A 19,083-nucleotide genomic window follows, 5' to 3' on the forward strand; every position below is an offset into this window, starting at 1 on the left:
TCTTTTTGAACATTTTGGACATTGTGGGGAGACTTATTCTGAATATTAATGGCTGTGAAATGACAAAGTAGATGATATGTCTTCGGTTTCTTTAAGTAGACCCTTTCTTTCTCTTAATGGAGAATAGAAATCTCAGATGGGGAAACTCTCTCACCCAGTGTCTGTGATCTGATGCCTTGTAAGATTGTGGGTTGGCTTCTAGATGGGTTGACTTGAGGGGGCTAAGGGAAGATGAATAGCTAAGCTCTCCAAGTATGTCAGCCTTCCTCTGATCTGCATCCGTTGCCTTATTCTAGCTTGTATAAGCGGCTGGAGGTCTCACAGATTTCCTATGTTACAGTTTAAGTTGATTAATACACATCTTTGTGAGGTTTTCTGAAACTAAATTAATATATTAATATTCCTTCACCTGAAACTTTAAATACCATAGTTTGCGATGACTGGATCTGAACACAAATATCATGCAAGTATTGGTTGCTTGTGTTGGTAGCGGAATCCTTTCTTTGGCTGTGTTAAAATACCATTTGTAGTTGCAAGGTGATTATTTAGCCACTGTAGTGCAGATGTATTTTCTGCTAAATTATTTTTAGAACCATTTTTACAGAGTGATTAAAGGATACTTGCATGATAATATTTTTTTATCGTATTCTAAAACTTAAGAAGTTTCTACAGCCACAGTGAGTAATTTTGGGAGATCCTAAAGTCTGAAGACTTAGTTTCACTACCCAATTGAAAATAGGATGTCATGAATCACCACAATTCTTGATACCCTAACTGAAACGTTCTGATGGAGAAAACTACCTTGGAGTTACTGTTTCTCATAAGCTTCTGTTTTTTTTAATGAGATTATGCTGCTATCCATCTGGTTATTTCTTGTGTTTCCAAACTTTAAAACTCCTTTAGTAACCTAGGGAGCATGTAAATGTCCGCTTTCTGCAAGGAGCTGCTAGTCTAGAGAAGTATTACTGAAAAGCCTGTCCTGTGCCTTGGGGAGCTGTGTGTGTTGCATCTCCTGATGATCCCTTAATATTCAGCTGCAGTTCTTAATTATACACAGGAATTAAATACTTCACTAGAGGAAAAGAAAAATTCTGCACCTGCTATTAAAATATTTATTTGTTTACTAACTATATTTTCCACTTGTGGAATATCTGCCAGTCAAGACTGTTAAGTGATTAAATGAACGAGGGCCCAATTCTTCAAGGTGGTTGAGGGTGGGCCTGTATTCTGAGTACTTGAAGGTTCTTGCTGAGACATGAGGTACTACAAGGGCTGATGTTTCCTGTAGTAATTTAGATTTATATTTTACCAATCTTACGTCTAGACTGTTGACTACAGTGAATTACTGGTGCTGTGTTGACTTCTACATCAAGCTTGAGGGCTTTGAGCATTGAAGTAGTCATCTAGAGGAATTTATATTTATCCAAAAAGTTACTCAACACTGTAACCCAGACAAGTGCTGCTACTTCATGCAAGAAGATGTAAATCCTGTCACTACTGTCACACTTGCAGAGCAGCTGCTGTCCCAAGAAAAGAACATAACATGTTAGCAATATTTTCATATGCACAGCTAACTAGTGCGTGTTGTCCATCTGCTCCCATGAATACGTTGTAACGAGGTGGGTTGTACATGTCTAATGTACACACAAATACAGTCTGTTCAATTGCTTGGGTCCTGTAGCTCTTGGTATGCTTGTGGCTAGCGAAGCGTTCAGATTCTTTCTATGCCATGACTACTGGTGGAGCTGTACTGTTGTTGGGATTGCTAGGTGGCGTGTACCTCAGGTGTGGGCAGGAGGCAAGGCTGCAGAGGCTGCAGGGACCTGCATTGGTACGGCATGCTGGCATCTGGTTGGTAGAAACGTTAATCTGCACCACAACATGCAAGTGGACTGCTGGAGAGCTGTTCTCATCTCCCAGCTGTGGACCATTCCCAGTCTGTCCCTCAGCTGGATTCCCTTTGGGCTGGTCAGCAGCCTGCTCCCAAATGGTCCCGTTCTGCCTGGTTTCCTTACGGTAAGAATACGCTTTGTGCCTGTGTTCTTTAGCCTGCAAAAACAATTCATTGACTAACTTGCTGCTCTCCAGTGTCCGCTGGCTGTGCTAGTGCAGTGTTTGGTGGCTGGGCTGCCCTGTGTCACGGCGTAGCTGCTGTACCCTCTGCTCAGTTGGAGTGCATCAGAACACAGGCGGCCACTATGTACCATGTCAAGCAAGAGCACACCAGGACAGGATGGTTACCCTGTGAGCTTGTTCCTAGACAATTTAGGGAAACTGTTATCTCCAGAGCTGTAATGTCAGTGGTCCGAGCCTCTTTGGTGTTCTGCCTTCTCCAGTAAAAGTCCTCTGGCAATTCTGGAACAGGCATTCTGTATGTATCTCCTTTCCTTGCTGTGGGCGTGGTACTGGTGGTACTTTGGTCATACTTCACACTGCTTTTAGGTTCAAGGAAGTTTTTCTCAGTTCTAAAGAAGTTTACATATGAAAATTGGAAGTTACAGATCAAGTAGTTTAATCACTAACTTGGTTATAGATTAAAAATCTGTTAAAGGATTTCAGAATATTTGCAAAGGTTTTAGAAATTCTTCTACACGTTTTCTTCAATGTGGTCCTTGAACTGCCATGGGTGGAAGAAGACAAGCTAATTTTGCTGTAAGAAAGCAAGACTGTAACTTTAAAATGTGTTTTTAAAAGTACTTTATGCAGTTACCAACAGGAAGAGTTTCATGTTGAGTAGCTACTCTTGCCTTTATAAATAGTACGTACAATGTATTCAATAGAAACACAAAAAATTTCTGGAAGAGTGAGGGCAGAGTCAGTGTCACAGAGGACAATTACTAGATGCATTTTTGAAAGTACTGGTCTAAAAATCCAAGATGACGTAGACATAAGAGTTGCAGAGCCTTTGAATTTCAATGGAAACATCATGTTTTGTGATGGTCCTTTTGACAGTTCTGCCTCTTCTATGTAAAATGTATTTTTATAAATCAGGGAGTCGTAATGGGAGTCTTACTTAGTACTGGCTGTGACCCCTCATTCCCACCAGCATCAGCTTGGTATACGTTTTCTTGTTCTGACTTGTACGTGCGTATCACCACCCACCTCATCTGCAGATTCCCTTACGTGCTTTACCTTGGCATTTTGTTCTAGTTCTTGGTTGCAGGGTTCTGATTTTGCTACAGCCTCTTTGTCAGGCATAGGTTGTGTTCTATTTTAAAATAAAAAATGATAAAATCACTAACTGCTTATGACTTGTGAGTAGTAAGGATCGTACATTTTAGTATAAATTGTCTTTCTGTAGATTTGCTCTTAGTATCATTTAAAAGTTCTTGACTTCAGTCTGTGGAAATTGCCCTGGCCATTCTGGGTGATCATACCCGCTTGGTAATGGGGAGGGAGTTGGTACTTTGGTGGCTGAGAAGCTGGTGTGATGTGAGGCTGTCTGCCCGCCCTGCAGCACTGCTCTCGGGAGGGAAGCGGCGCCGAAGGTGGTACCCATAGCTGCGGTGAAGGTGAGGCCCGGCACTCGTGTACAGGCGCTTTGCGAGGTTTCAGGACATCCAGTTCCACATCAGCGTGGCTTAACTGGGGGTTTCTCTGAAATGCCACCCGCTGCGGTCCAGGAATCTTCCTGTGGTACTTGCAAACCCAGCAAACAAATATTATCAGAACCACCCCAACAGTGGCACAAAGGCTGTTCGGTAAGGCAGGTGGGGTCTTTGTAGTCACAGAGTCATTCTTGCCTTGAAGCGTAGGCACAGTACTGTTAAGAGACCCGTCAAGTGGCGCTGTAGTGGGAAGGCAGACTTCACTGTATGAAATGTCGAAAATTACATCAATTTTGTATTCTGGCAGCATTGCTTGGACAAAGTGTGGGCTAACGTACCCATCCGGCACTCTTAATTTCTCTAGTGCTTCCTGGATTTCCTCTTTAGCGCACCAGCTGGAAGATCTGTTGGCACTTGGGCACAGCAAACTGTTGTACCACGAGATGACTGTGGAGCCGGGTTTGAGGGCGGTCACCACGATGTCTTTGGGACTGCTGGAGCTCAAATAGAGGGAGAGCTTCTCTAGAAACAAACTAATCCTTTTCCTCTCTCTCAGGAAAGAGTAGTAGCTGTTTCTTGTTCTGACAGTGTAAAGATGGCATGGTACGTTGCTGGGCTTCAGGAGCTCGATGGTGAAGGACTCCCAGGCAGTCAGGCCGCCTGAATCTGTGGCAGACAGCACGAACTGCTGAGGCGAATACTGGAAATCAATATCGAGGGGATAGCCGTGCATGGTTCGCTGAGAGGTGTTAAACTGCAGCCAGCTTTCTGATCCCAACGGAGAGCCGTCAGCTGGAATGATTTGTAGAGATAACTGACTTGAGTTGCCATCTTCCTCATCGTAAAATGCGTTGGCAGGTATAGGAAAAAAGAAGAGGCATCCAATAGTTGCTGTTAGGAATTTAATGGAATGAACAACCCTTGGGGAAGTGTTCGCTTGCCCTTTAAAGGAGGGAGAAAATGAAAGAATTACGAAGGCATGAGTAGCTATCTGATACTGAATGATAGCAAAGAAATATCAGCCTCGCAGGATTATGGAGCTTGTTGGCTAGAAGGGACCTCTGAAGGTAATCTAGTCAGCCTCCTGCTCAAAGCAGAGCTGTAGGCAAGATGAGATGAGATCAAGCATAGCTTTGCCTAGCTGAGTCTTAAAAACTTCCGAGGATGAAGTGTCCCAAGTCTTGCTGGGTCATTTGTTCCATTGCTGCTACCCCCAAGTGAAAAAGTTCTGATGTCTGAGCCTCCTGAGATGCAGCTCTGTGGCTGCTGCCCCTTGTACCAACCACCACTCTGCAGAAGAGAGGTGCTGCGCTGCCCTCCAGGCTCCTTTTTCAGAAGCGCATCTCCCCACTGCTTTTCTTAACGTTGTTGTTTCCCTTTGTGATAGACATGGCAAATCGTTCTTCCCTGGGAAGTGACTGAGCGCAAGCACTTACCCTACAGCATCATTTTGGAAGATGATTTTTAAAATACATTCTCTGACTGCATTAAGATTTTAAGTGTGCTGGTAATCTAGAGTTTCTGTAGCATCCTTAAATTGGGATCACAAACTAGTCCTTGGGAGACTTGCACTGGCAATACATGGATGATAACAATCTAAAATCCAGTAAAACTCTCTTTTGTTTAATCTGTGTTTTTTCTTCCAAACCCAACACTATCAAGACCAATTCTACATATATTCAGAGGATAATCTCTAAAGCAATTAAAAAGATTCAAGTTTAGGTTTTAGTCTTAAACAGATTAATTCAAACTAAAATACAGAAAACAAAAGACAAACTGTCATTAAAAAATGATCTGCTTTACATCATGTGATAACTAATTGCTAATGCCTTGTAAATCAGAAACAAGCCGCTTCAGCTGTTGTCCTTTCTTAGCCTGCATTCAGCTGGGTGGATGACACTTGTTTTTCCAAGGGACAGTGTGCCCATCAGCTCACACAGTGCTGTAAGGTGTTGTCCTTAGAATCACGGATTCTATAGTTTGAGTTAGGAGGGACCTTAAAGATCACCTAGTTCCAACCCCCTGCCACGGCCAGGAACACCTTCCACTAGACCAGGTCACTCAGAGCCCCATCCAGCCTGGCCATGAACACTTCCAGGGATGGGGCAATCACAGCTGCTCTGGGAAACCTGTTCCAGTGCCTCAGTACTCTCATGGTGAAGAATTTCTTCCTTATACCTAATCTAAATCTACCCTCGTTTGGTTTAAAGCCATTACCCCTTGTCCTATCCCTACATACCCTTGTAAAAAGTCCCTCTGCAGCTTTTCTGTAGGCTCTTAGGTACTGGAAGGCTGCTATAAGGTCTTCCCCAGAGCTGCCTTTTCTCCAGGATGAACAACCCTAACTCAGCCTGTCCACTGGAGACTCCAGCCCTCTTTGTGGACCTCCTCTGGACTTGCTCTAACAGGTCCTTATTTGGTGGCCCCAGATCTGAACACAGTACTCCAGGTGGGGTCTCACTTGACCTGCTGGTCACGCTTCTTGTGATGCGGCCCAGGGTTTGGTTGGCTTTCTGGGCTGCAAGCACACGTTGCCAGGTCATGTTGAGCCTCTCATCTACCAGCACCCCCAAGTCCTTGATCACTTCTTAACATCTTCATTTGCTTGAGCATATTTAGATACATATTGAAAGAGTTGTAAATACACACAACGCTGTTCTTTCTAGTCTGACATATTAGGCTGGTCTTACATAGTGCCTTCCAAACAATGACATCATATTCTAGTAACCTTTACACAGAAACGTCACAATATGCCTTTCAGGTGATGCATTTACTTCATGGTGGCAGTTAACTTGTCTCATTTCTAATGCTTTAAATATCAAAGAGTAAGGGCAGTGTTCCTTCCTATTATTGCAAAGTTCTTGTCTGATTTTTTTTTTTTAATCTTTTAGATTTTGCATTATGGAAAGCTTTTGTAAACTTCAAAGCCCTTGTATGAACGGATGGTCTGTTAAAATCCGAGTCTGGATTCCATTTCGAAGCTGCCCAACAGGAGACTGCCTGCTACTGTGATACTTTACCTATCAAGGACTCCAGCACAGATACCTCATTAGCAGGGCTGTCATCAGGCATTACCTTGATTTGCCTTCATTCCTAACATTAAGTTTGCAGGAACCCCTGGGAGTGTGCTTACATAAGCTGAGATCCTCAGAAAGTGCAGAAGCTCATGATGAAGTTTCCACATGAAGCATCCTCTTGGGAAACAGACACAATTCCTGAAAAAACAGCTCTTAACTCTGCAAAGAATCCATCCCAGCCCTGATGTCCAAGTGCTCCATCGTCACTTTCTGAAACAGAGCTCATGTATGAGCTAATTATTAAAATCTATTATTGTTTCATCTATTTCTACCACTGAACATGGAAAATTTTTTTGGTTTTATGGGAATGTTTGCTTTTTCTTTATACCATTGAGCTGTGTTTAGCATGAATAATTTCAGGTTCATCAGGCAAGCACTGAGTGCCTCAGCATCAGCCCACTTCTGGAGGCAGCAGACACCCTGCCTGGGACAGGATTGCTCTGGGTGCTGCACATCTGCCCAGTCTGAAGAGCTCCTACGAATATGTGGGTGAACACCAAGGAGGATGTAGGATGATAAATGCGGTGAGAAATTTGGAAGGAAATCTTCTGTCTGTGATTGTTAAGTGAAGTTTGCTGGCAGGCTCGAGGAGTAAGGGAGAAGGTCAGGATGCAGGGAGGTCCTGCAACAAAAATGGTCCTTTCTGCCATTTCTGGATCTCACTTATTTGTCTGTTCTGCACTTCAGGATATGGACCAGTTTGCAAGACCAAGTAAAATCATGCCCTATTCTTATCCTCTCCTTACGTATTACCTAATATAAATAATATGGAGGGATTAATTCAGAGGGACGCAAATCTTTAGGTCGTAATAGTTTGAGGACTGCATGGGTTCTGGTATAGGAAACCAGAGATACCTTTCAAGATGGATAAAAATGTTGACGACAGCTATGTCCGGAAGTAAGAGCATAGAAGTAAACTTCTCTTTACCTGGGGTTGTATTCTGAAGCTCTTGTGAAACAGAAAACGGAGGAAGCATCCATGCAGTTTCCACAGACTGTAGTCTTTCAGATGTGGGAAACAGCAAGGTGCTTGGATCCTGGGGCGATGGTAGCAGTGTCTGAGCCACCTCTGTGGAAATGAGATCATTGCAGTTTAAGGTGAAAGATCACTTAGATTTATGTAAAAGGGATTTTATGTTAATAACTTGCTATAGGGTTAGGAATGTAGTTTAAAAGCTTTTATGGCAATGTGATTGAAAACTCTTCGCCAGCATGGGAAGGACGCTGGAGTTCAACCTCCCCTTTAGAAAATGGGGGGACTCTTTGCCCTAGTGGCTTCTCTCACTGGAGCAGAAAAGTGTTTTTTAACATCTCTAGATATCCTGTGTTTGCAAGACTGTTAACAATAGTATTATTTTAGGGCTGTGTTGCCCATCTGTGGGCTTTGACAGATGCTTCCTTAGACACCTGGCTGCAAACCGAAATATCTCAGACTACAGTCTTGTGCTATGGGTATAAATTTAATGTAGGTCTAGTAAAGTTTTACAGAGATGATGATTCTGAAGGGCATTAACAAGGTCAACGCATCAAAAGCAGGGGCAGTCAGGTCACTCTAGAATGAAGGAATGTATTTGCTCTGAATGCTGCACTTAATAAGTATTTAAGATCTACCATGTGTGCCTTGTAATAGATGCAATATAAGCTGATTTAAGACAACCCTGCAAACTTACCCAACTGACCCTGCAAACATGCCATCTCTAGCCTAGTATGTACTAAGCCTGAGTCACAGATCGATGCGGTTGGAGGAGAAGGCAGACTATAAAGGATGGCTGGTCTAATTCTTCACTCTGTGAGATAGTCAACCACGTATGTGCCATTTCTGATAAACATTTATTGTTCTGTTCTTAAAAGCCCTCCATAGTGTTCCCCAAGCATATAATCTAATGTTCTATTATCCTTACTGTGAGAAAGTTTTTCTCATGTCTAACTTAAATCATCTTAACTGCGATTGAAGGTCATTAGTACTGCTTTGGTTCCCCAGGGACACTGAGAACAGTTCTGTCATCTTTTCATCAAACTACTTCATAAACCTGTATCTTTCCTCGCAGTTTGTCGTGTTTTCTAGACCTCTGACCATCTTTGTGTTCCTCCAGAGCTTTTTCAATGGGTCCACATCTTTCCTTAGACAGGATGGACAAAGCTGGGTCCGATCGTTCAGCTGAGCTGTTATCTGTACCAAGCTGAGTGACAAAATTACTTTCGCTGATGAGGAATACTGCTGCTGCCACCTGCCTCGTGCAGTGGAGTTGTGCTTTTGCAGAAGAAACTGTATTTAACTATTCTGTCAGGACTCCCAGGGCAAGAAAGGCGGTGAATGGACAGTCAAATCTTAAACATACCTGGTATACTGCTGGACAGATGAGAAGTGGCGTTAAATAAAGTCACCAGAGGTACTTCTACAGCATCTGATTTGATGTCTGAGATTTTGTGTGACTCCAGGGTAGGCTCGGTGACATCTGGCAAAATCCTTCTTGTTCCCAGATCTCTGTCTGAATGCAATTCCTTTGTGCTGCTGGACAAGATACTCGCAGGCTGCATCTCTGTTCGGAGCGTGCTGCCACCATAAGAAGAACTAAGTATGTTTGTTGGTCTGGATAGCTCAGACGTATCAAAACTAGAAAAGTCTACTGGCAGAGTAAGGACTGGAGTGGTGTCAGGATGGGACAGAGTGATCAGACTTATTTTGTAAGATGCTTCAGCTTTGCTAAGGAAAGTGCTGTGTAACACGCTGGAAAAACAGGCTGCAGGGCTGAAATTCAGTTTGGGATAGAGGGTCTGTGCTTCTCTCTGGGTTACAGAAGAAACTGTGCTTTTCCCTCCAGCAAAGGAAAACCCACTGGGTTGTGGGATCGTCATAAAAGGTTTAGTTAATTGTTTGTAGTCATTAGTGAGCACTTGGCTCAGACTGCTGCTTGCTAGCACAGGTGGAAATGTTTCATCGGTGGGAAATGTGAAGTCAGACAAAGTTGTGGTTCTTACTGAAGCTTTTGGGAATAGTGAAGGTAGTGTTTCTGGAGAGAGGGATGCACTAGAAAGCATTTCACATTTTGGACAGTGGCTTTTTGCCTGGTCACTGTAATCTGGCACTTCAGATACTGACATTGCTTCTGGCAAAAACCCAGGAAATTCTGTCTTGAAAGGAAACGCCCCCACTGAGCTGTGAGGCCGTTCATAAGAAGTGTGTGTCACCCAAGTGTACGTGGCCCTGGAAAGCTGCTCTGTGTCTGGAGTGATGTCCTGTAGGAAATGGTACGTGGATACTTCTGGCTTAGTAGCAAGGAAATAGGAGTCTGTCTGAGGCACGTGAGGCTCTGGCTGCTCAAACAGCATGGATGTGCCGGAGGCTTTAGTAGGCAGCGCTTCCCCTTCAGCGAAGAGAAACGTTTTGGTAATCAGTGAGGGTGAAAGATCTGGAAAATTAGGGTCTGCAAACATAATAGGTGATGGTGGGTTCGTTGGCACATCCCACGCTGAGTCCATTTCTAAGGAGACCAGACTTTCTTGACTTATAAGGTGGATATTATTCTGCATCTCGTAACTTGCCATCATTATACTTTCCTCACAGAAAGATGATAATCTCTGAGTAGGAGATACCAGAAGCTGTGTGAGTAAGCGGCTTGGCACAGTAGAGGACAAAGGCCTGGAAGCATCTCCGGCAGCTGGTCTCTGGGTAATTCTCATCGGGCTTAATGTAGGTGTTGGCGTGATCATTAATCGCCTGCGTTGTCGTCTTGGAGACTTTCTTTCATAATCACCTCTCCTAAGTATTCTCCAGCCTGCAATTTCATAGCCCAGCAGCTGTGAGAGGTGACGTGAGCCAACGTTGTGTTGCAGGACTTGGATGAATTCGTGGAGCACGGCAAACCCTCCGCACTTCACAGGCCAGGAGAGTCCCACGTAATGGTTCACAGTGAAGTCGATGTGCTCGGTGTCTTCAGCCAGAATAGTGAGGCTCGGCAAGCCTCTGCGTGCCAAACCAGTGTATTGCAACAGGGTTAGCAGGGAGGAATCCAGGTGGAGATACTCAGCCATCGTGCGCACAATGTAGAGGCGTTCCTGCACTTCCAGGGTTTCTGCTCCAGTAGAGAGAATGATTTCAGCAGAAGTGACAGGAACTTCCTTCCCACACCTGATATTGAAATAAATTGAATTTGAAATTGAAATTGAAACAAATTGCTTGGTTAAGAGTAATTTATCTGCCCCCCTATTTTTGTGACGATACCTGTTTGGATTTAGTCTAGCATCTGCACCTACATCACTCAATATTTTATCTTGGTCCAAAACCTCCTCCTACTGGATATATGAATGTTTCCCATTCCGTTAATTTCAGTGAGCACTGTGCTTGATCCTGTTGCTTGTGTAGAACACGGCAGCGTGGTCTGAATTTACCAAACACTATCCTCATTATGTGGACTTGGAAGTAATTTGGTTAAGAGGTATTCCCAGTCCATCAGACATCAAATGTAGGTACTTACATTAAGAAAGTACCATCACTGGAAAAAGACAATGTCTTGTGAGGGCAGCTCACTGGGAGCCTACCTCTCTCCCTGCTGACAGAAGAGCCCCAGTTCTGAACTGGGGCAGGGGTGCTGGATGCCACCTGTACAGTGCCCACCTGGAGAATCAACACCCCAGCACTGCTGGGCTTGCAATCTTCATGCCAGTGCTTGCTGCGCGCTACCGCTCTGGAGGAACAAAGCCTCCTGCTTTTAGATTCAACATGTGGTCATCCAATATCTTTGGGGCTTTTTGTTTCCCCAATGTCATGTTTCCATGGTAGGAATGAACCACTCAGTGTCAGTTAGCAGCACCCATCTTTTTCTTTTTCTTTTCTTTTTTTTTTTTTTTTTTTTTTTTTTAAGTCCCCCTGCTCTCCCCTCCCCCAATTAGGGCAAAAGCTGTTGAGCTGTTGGAAGCTGGCGGTACTCACTGGTAGTTGTTTGGCATGTGGTTCAAGCTCCCCTCCGTGTCCAGGAATACAATGCTGTCCTGAACGTGGATGGTGAAATTTCCAGCAGCTCTTGGTGCTTTCTGGGCACGTGCCCTTCCAGAGGCAGCAATGTTCAGCAGGTACGTTCCGCTCTCCCCTGCCATCGGCAGTCCCTGCAGCATGTGTGTACTGGGGTTGAAGTCCAACCATTTTGGCAAATCCGCACCACTGGCTAAAGTGACCTGCTCCGTTAGAGACCAGCAGATAAGCAGGATTAGAGATAGGAAATGGTGTTACTACTCTAGTTTTACATATTGCAAGTTCCAACTGGACAGAAGTCTAGAAACAGCTACAAAGGATTTAATAATCTAGAAACTACAGAGCCTTGACTTTTGTGTAGTGCTTGTTTTGTATGTTTTAATGTCATGGCAACACTTGTGGTCCATTTTTTAAGACCTTGCATTCTTCAGACTGTGAGTAGACAAAAAAAACATGTCCAGGGTTTTGTTTATTTGCTTAGTAGGTAAATGCAGCAGTGAATGATGGTGAGATTTTTGCCGTCGGTTCTACTTATTTCTAAAACCTCTGAGGCACTTCTCTAGGAGGGGATTTTTAACAAGTTCATTTTAAACACGAAGCGAATATCCATTTGCTGCAAGATTGTACTAAGAAGTGTATTTAATAGCATTACCTTGTACTGAGTTATCGTTCCCTGAAAGGCAAATACTGGCACTGGACAATAGAATATTTTTCCCATAAGGACGGTTGCGTCTGGGATTCCTTGCAGGTTCTTTGTTTCTTCACGTCTGTTGTTTGATCCCCTGGCAACCGCAGCAGGCATGTTTCCACAGAGAGATACCAGTGCAAAGAGAAGAGGGAGCATGAGTAAGACTGGAGTCCCCGGCAGCAAAGGGGACCCTGAGGGAGGGAGCCTGTTGTGGGTGCCCGCCGGGTCCCTGCAGGCACCCATCCTCACCCAGTGGGCGTGCGGGGCTGCACACCGCTGCAGCGGGTGCTGCTACTTCATTGCATTTTGGAGCTGTAGGAGAAAGAAGAAAAAAACCCACCAAACCCACATGCTCTTCAGATCAGTCAGCTTCATCTCACAAGGAAGCGGAAAGCTGTCAAGTGTGGCCAGGCTTCACATCGCGTTTGTCACAGTCCTGCTGGTCTCGTTGGGGCACGGGGATGTCTGGTGAGGGTCACAGGCTTTTAAAAAGCCTCAGTACTCACCATCACCACTCCATTCAGCTGCGGGTTGTTCGTGAGAAAACACCGTGCAGCACAAAGCCAGTTCATAATGCTTTTCAACCCAGTTTCCTTCCGAAACTTGCTGTTGCTCCCTTCTCTACTTCTGTCTTGATAAAAGCCCACTTGGTCTCTAGGAGATGAAATGTTACACCAGGGCCTCATCAGGGGGGCCTTCAACATATGGCTTAGAGGAAAGCCAGGTACACAGCGTGGTAACCTGACCCACCGCGGTGCGGTGGTACCCAGGGGAAAGGGGAGTACGGCATGTGGCAAACCAACCGTGAGGGTGAGGGCAAGGACGGGCTGAGAGGCAATATCCTTCGCTTTGTAGCCTCAGGGGCCGGACTTTTGACTTGCTACGTTTGATGCTTGGTTTTGAGGAGGGGATAAAAGTAATAATAAGCAGTAAAATAGTTTCTGCAGATGCGGGGCTCTCAAACCTGAGTGGCTTCCAACTTTTAGATGAGAAGGGCATGCAATGTGCTCGGTTTGTCCTGCCTAGGACAGCTTTATTTAAAAGTACACAAGAAGAGAATAGTTGTAGGCAGCAGCAACGACGTTACTAAACCAATTGATACAGCTGGAAGAGCACAAACAATCTTTTGGTCCCAGATGAGTGCAGCAGCGGCGCAGTGAGTGCTCCTTTCTTGTTATAGCTCTTAGAGCAGGATGTCATGAAAACCATGGCCCTCTCTGCGTTGGCTCTACAAACTCAGTGGCCATGTATCTAGGAATGAGGTCTTGCTCTGTTGGGTTTTAACAAGTATTTTCTTCCTTCTGTTTGTGGATGTGCTTTGTAGTAGTTGCCAACCTTTCCGTCATGCTCCATTGCCTAGATCCCTTCTGTTGTAGTGATGAGCAGAGTATGCCTCGGATAGAGTGAGAAATGGTAATGTAAATCAATGCTCCTAAGTATTCATATGTAAAGACAAAAATTCTGTGATATCTCCTGAAACGGTGGTTTACTAGATCCTGCAGTGTGTCCTGCTGGAAGTATACTCTGAAAAAACCAGAAAAACAGTTACCCTACTGATAGACCTGCAGTGCTTGGTGAATGTGCTTGAGGTTGCTGGCTGCTTTTGGACAAGGATGAACCTGTATCCAGCGCAGTCGGTTTCCGTTGCAGCTGTGATTGGCTCTGAATAAATCAAAAGTTGTGTTTCTTTGATTATGCTCAGTTATGCTGAGAAACAAGTTGCTACACTCCAATCTCCATTCTTCATTGTCAGTGTCTCCCACGTTCCTTTCTTCTGTAATCCCTAAAACCATAATGGCACGTCCTCGTTCACTGATTATGAAACTGAAGGGAGCGAGTAGGTGGTGGGGCGGAAGTTCAAGTTGGAGATGAGAACTTTTATTTAGACAATATAGTTCTTATGCAAGGGGACGGGTGCTTGGCAGCTGAATAATCTATATGAATTTGCCTCCTGAGAGCTTTAGTAAATATTGCCGTGTAACCATGTATGAATCATCAGTGTGCTCCAAAATGATGGGAACGCGCTGAGATCTCTTGGTTGCTGTAAGCTGAGCAGTCAAAACCACCTCCAGAAGTGCAACATCTGCCCCAGCTCAGCGATCCAAAGCCTGTGGGCCCACCTGCATTTCAGGTGGGGGAATGCCAGTGAGCATTTCACCTATTTGGATCTTTCCTTAGTAACCTTTGACCTACTACTAGCTTTGACAGCAGCAAATACCATGTCTGTGCTCTGTAGTGTCAGGTGAGGAAAAATTCTTCCACGTTGCATGCTATCTTGGTGCTTTGGATGTAAACTTACTAAAACTTCACATGAATGTGCTAGGGAAGCTTAAAATAATTAGATTTTTAAAACTTCTCTGGAGGCTTCCTATGATTCTCACTGTCGTACAGTGACTGAGCTCAGAATTTTTCCAGCTAAATTGCAGCGGAGGCACGTGGCAGTCTGTTGGGTACGTGCCTTCTGAGAAAAAACAGAAACCATCTGAAGTGCCACTCTGTGGCTAAACGCAGGAAAACTTGTGAACAAATGTAGCTCATCCAGATACAAGGACTCTTGGCTTAAAGTATTTATTTTCCAACCAGAACCAAGAACTATTACAAGTTTTACGGAATAACTTCATTCTTCACATGACTTCGTGACCAGGCTCAGTTGAACCAGGTACACAAAGAAAGGTGGGTAACTAATCCAAAGCTCACCTGATTCAAACAGGATCTTTTTGGGGCACCTGTATATACTTGCAAAGACATAAAATGGCTTTGTTATTTTGCTTCATTTCTAGCTTTAGATGCAATTTTTTTCCTACAAGTCTGTGCTACGTTTATACAGATAAGATCCTGAAATTGGAGAAAAAACACCCCTCAATCTTTATCTGCAACACCAAAGAACACAGCCAAAGGATGCACTATCTTTTTTCTTCTTCTCTTTGAGACAGACTCAGTGACCAAACAAGGGAGGGGAAACACAAACTTCTAAAATGGAAATCATGACTGTCTTGTTCCTCTGTGCTGCCCCTGCCTAAGGCGCTCTCTTGTCACTCCCGCTTAGAGGAAAGGAGGAGCAAATGTCCAGTACTTCTCCATGCAATGTTTAGCAAGACTACTTGGAGGGGTCTGGGGTCTCCTGCAACATCCAAAATAGCCTAGAATGGTTGAGCTTTATGGCCCCTGTCAGAAAGCTAATGTTTTTTAATGAGGTGGGGTTTTATATCTGTTAAAGCCCCAGAAGCTGGAATCAAGTAATTGCTCGGCAATTCGAACTTCTTTTTAAGACACATAGATATTCCAGCTACCTTCTCAGCTGCAGAGGAAATCTGGATATTTTCCCAGTATTCCCAGAAAACTCAGCAAACGGAGGGTGACTTAAAAATAGTATTTTGGGTTCTCTTAGGAGGCAGGATTCACAATTCTTTTGAATGTCTGAAGCTGGTGGTGCTGGCGGCCCTGGAGTCAACACCTTGGTAACATGCCAGGGAGTTCAGGATGGTTTGCACTGACATAACAGGAAGGCTGTTGGTAGCACATTTTCTGCTGAATTGTTCAGTATAGGAGTTTTTCACCTTTTTCCTTTGGCTTCCGTTATATTCCAGGAAAAGACTCCTGTGTTGGAGTTGTCTAGTAGCGTATAGAGAGATGCCTGCAAATTGGCTGTTGGCGCATGAAGTCTTATGCAAAATATGGGAGACATTTGTGTTTGGACTGTTGCAATGAACATATATTGTCTGTTTCTGGAAGACAGAAACCTGGTAGCTGGGTGCTGGGAAAAACATATATATGATGGGAGAAAGGAGCCCGTATGTTCTTGTGTGTCTAAACCAATGTCAATCCTGTGTGACAGGCCAGCCAGAACTAGTGACACACCCTTCCTGCACAGGGATAGAAAGTCTTTGGGCACAAGGCACACTAATCTCCAAGAAGAGTTCATTTTGCATCACTCTTATTAAATAGGGTTGTTTTCAACAGCTCGCCTCTCTGTCCAGCGGTAGGGCTGTGTTAAGGGGGGATGCCCACCTTATTTCAATGTGGAGGGACCCTAGAGGCATCACTGAGGTGTTGCCTCCCCCCTCGCCTGCTCAGTGGGGTCAAACGGCAGATGTCTCATGTGGCTTAATGCAAATCATGGAGAAAGTCAAGGTTTTGGTATCTGTAATAAGTAGCAGAAAAAGAATTGAATTTCTTTTCATGCCTTTTCTTCAAAATAAAATCTTAAAATTCTGTAATTTTATCGATTTTAAATATGCCGGTCTTTGAGTTGCCTCGGGTTTTCTTTCTTTTTCTTTGATTTTAAAATGAATGGGGGAAAGAGTGGAAAGGACAAGGGAACAACACCTGAGGGAAAGCTTCTTCTTAAACCTTGTCTTTACTTGCTTCTAGTTCTCATTCTGCTTTGCACTGGGAAAGTATTTTCACTTTCCACCTCACTTCCTTCCTCTGAGAAATTGTCTGTGTGGGAAAGTTTAAACATGAAAGCCAAGGTACGAATTTATACCAGGGTTAAATTTGGTTTTAACTACTCAAGTGAACACTCTTGTTTGGCTACAAGCATTTATATTTTTTTTCAAATTATGGTTTTCTTTTCCTCTTTAAAGCTTAGCTTATGACATGGCAAGCTGTTTAAACTGAGCTGTAAGAGGTTGTAGTAAAAGGACTCAGGCACTTAGATAGTTACAGCTATATATCTAGTAGATAAAACTTTCTTGCTCAGGCAAGCCCTCGCTATTCCGGCCTAGATTTCCCTCCCCGCACCCACCCCCCTACCCCCCCTTTCTCCAGGGAGAGTTAAAAACTGAGAAGAAAGAATTTACTCCAATGTTTTTATTTTCTAAAGTGCCATCTTTTCGTTTTCCATTTCAACTTCTTTGAAAATGAGAAAAGCAGTAATTAATTCAAAGTTTCAATTTTTTTGATGAAAGATCACCTTTTGATAAAACTTGAAATTACATTAAATTTTGGCCTTTTGAAAGTTGCTGGCTATTTAATAAGGAAAAGGTCCCTAGATTGGCTTGAATAAAGATGCTCTGTTCTAAGAAGGTTTTGGTTTTAATTCTGTGCTCTGCAGGAAGAGAGGCAGGAGGCTGCCCATGGAGCTGCCCATGAAGCAGGACTTTGGGCTTTACACCTTTTGTTAAATCCGTGGTGAGACCTGCAAATCTTCACAGCTGCCTGCGCCTCTCTCCAGCTGTGAATAAAAACACGGCCTGTCACTTCAAAAGGGATTTTAGAAATCCTATCAGCTGATACTACCCTAAGCTGCCCTTCGTGGCAAATGGAGCTGCTGACCAAAATATTTCAGTGATGTGCTCCCCACCCCTCCACCCCCCGTTATTTTTTTTGTAGTGAAATGGAGGAGCCTGAGCAGAGCCAAGGTTTGTACAAACACCGGGGCAGGATGGAGGCCGGAATGCCAAGTTCCAGCCTCCTGTGATTTTTTTTTTTTTTTAAGGGTTATGTACCGAACAAGGAACACAAGGTTTATAATGTACATGCTGACAGAACCTTATTTATGGTGCCTGCTGCTGCTCCCGGGCTCAGCTTTTGCATTCAGCTGGCGTTGCTGGCTTCCTACAGCAGATTTTCAAACAAGTTGCTGTAATAACCTCATAATGGTTTTTTTTGTCTCGCTCAATGGGCTTGGTTTAGCCTTGCTTTTAGCTGATGTGACAATTTGGGACAGAGCTGCCTTCCCCTGGTGCCAGCCCTGAATTTGGCTCAAAGCACCCCGTTAAATCCAGCGCTGTCCCTCCGCTAATACAGATGCTGTTGCTCTGTCTTTCTATTAGACTGTTCCTGTCTGCTTTGCTGGAAGAAGAAAAAGCATCACATTTCCCCATCACCAGATGTGGATCTTCCTCATAAGGAGAGTTAGGTCACCCCTGAGGGGAGCGCAGGGGAGGCTGGCCGGGTTTGGGGGGCATGGTGCACCTCCTTCACACTAGGGCAGTTTCAAAGGTGCTGAAAATGGAGCAGCTGGTCTGTTCGCCCTCCTTAGCACTTTTTTGTTGTTTAAAGTGAGTCCTAAAGCTCTCTCTTGAAACACAAGTAGCAGCTGAAATCCCTGTGCCTTTCTTGTACGTCGGGACAGAGAGGCTGTTGACTGATGGGGAGGAGGAAGCAGATTTATGACCAGATCCCTCTTACCAATTTTTCCTCCCAGATGTTTTTATTTCTGTTTTTTTTACTTTGGCAATTAACTAAACAAATTGCTGTCTGAGCAGTGGACCTCATGGAGTCTGCTTTCCTTCAGGTTTTTCTGCAGTTTCCTTCTGTCTGTCTCAATGATTTCAGCTTCATCCTCTGCCACGTTGTCTGTGGGGAAGGGCGAGGGGCTGGTTTGGGCTTTCCCCTCCCTCGACAGGGCACACTCTTGGATTTCTGTCCCTTACCCAACTTTTAGCTTTCAAAAAAACTCGAAAGAACATCATTTTCAAGGCGTCCTTAAGTTCCCCTCCCCTTCCAAATGCTTTAAACTGGCTAACGCCAGGGTCAGGCGTTTTTGGCAGGGGAGAGGATCAGGTCTCAGAGGGGACCGGCAGGCTGCAACTGCACAAGCTTCATTTCCTCAAGATGCCCAAGTGGAAGGTTAGTTCCTGGAAACCACCTTTTTAAAAAAGGCTGCCTGTTGGCTGTGTCCCTCTGTGCCATCTGGGCAAGCTGTTCCTGCCATTTCAAAGAACACTTGAGCAGAATAAAAATCCGTCCCCTCAACAAAACACTTCAGGCTGCCTCTGTTGCAAAGCAGTGGGAAAAGTGCAATATCACTTAAAAGATACTTTTTTCTTTAAAATAAAGGAGAGCCTAGGATAG

General features: G+C 44.2%; 2 protein-coding genes across 4 annotated transcripts; both read right to left on the bottom strand.

Annotated features, from left to right (window-relative positions):
- Window positions 1-104: 104 nt before the first annotated feature.
- Window positions 105-10,885, bottom strand: LOC129736166 (dystroglycan 1-like). 3 transcript variants are annotated; one of them, XM_055711833.1, is made up of 3 exons: window positions 8,296-10,885; window positions 7,554-7,694; window positions 105-4,490 (listed from the first exon to the last, which is right to left on the bottom strand). In XM_055711833.1, exons 1-3 carry the CDS (start codon window positions 8,318-8,320, stop codon window positions 3,316-3,318), a joined length of 1,341 nt encoding a protein of 446 aa, XP_055567808.1. In that variant the 5' UTR covers window positions 8,321-10,885; the 3' UTR covers window positions 105-3,315. The 3 variants fall into 2 exon arrangements, 1 of the variants encoding a protein (XP_055567808.1); XR_008732434.1 differs by having other exon boundaries at window positions 105-7,694.
- A 666-nt stretch (window positions 10,886-11,551) lies between these two features.
- Window positions 11,552-12,496, bottom strand: LOC129736133 (dystroglycan 1-like). Its single transcript, XM_055710982.1, has 2 exons — window positions 12,247-12,496; window positions 11,552-11,797 (listed from the first exon to the last, which is right to left on the bottom strand). The coding sequence occupies exons 1-2, from the start codon at window positions 12,436-12,438 to the stop codon at window positions 11,552-11,554; spliced, it is 438 nt and encodes a 145-aa protein (XP_055566957.1). The 5' UTR covers window positions 12,439-12,496.
- Window positions 12,497-19,083: the final 6,587 nt, after the last annotated feature.

The sequence above is a fragment of the Falco cherrug genome, chromosome 5 (genome assembly GCF_023634085.1).
Source record: "Falco cherrug isolate bFalChe1 chromosome 5, bFalChe1.pri, whole genome shotgun sequence".
In the NCBI taxonomy this organism is placed as follows: Eukaryota; Metazoa; Chordata; class Aves; order Falconiformes; family Falconidae; genus Falco; species Falco cherrug.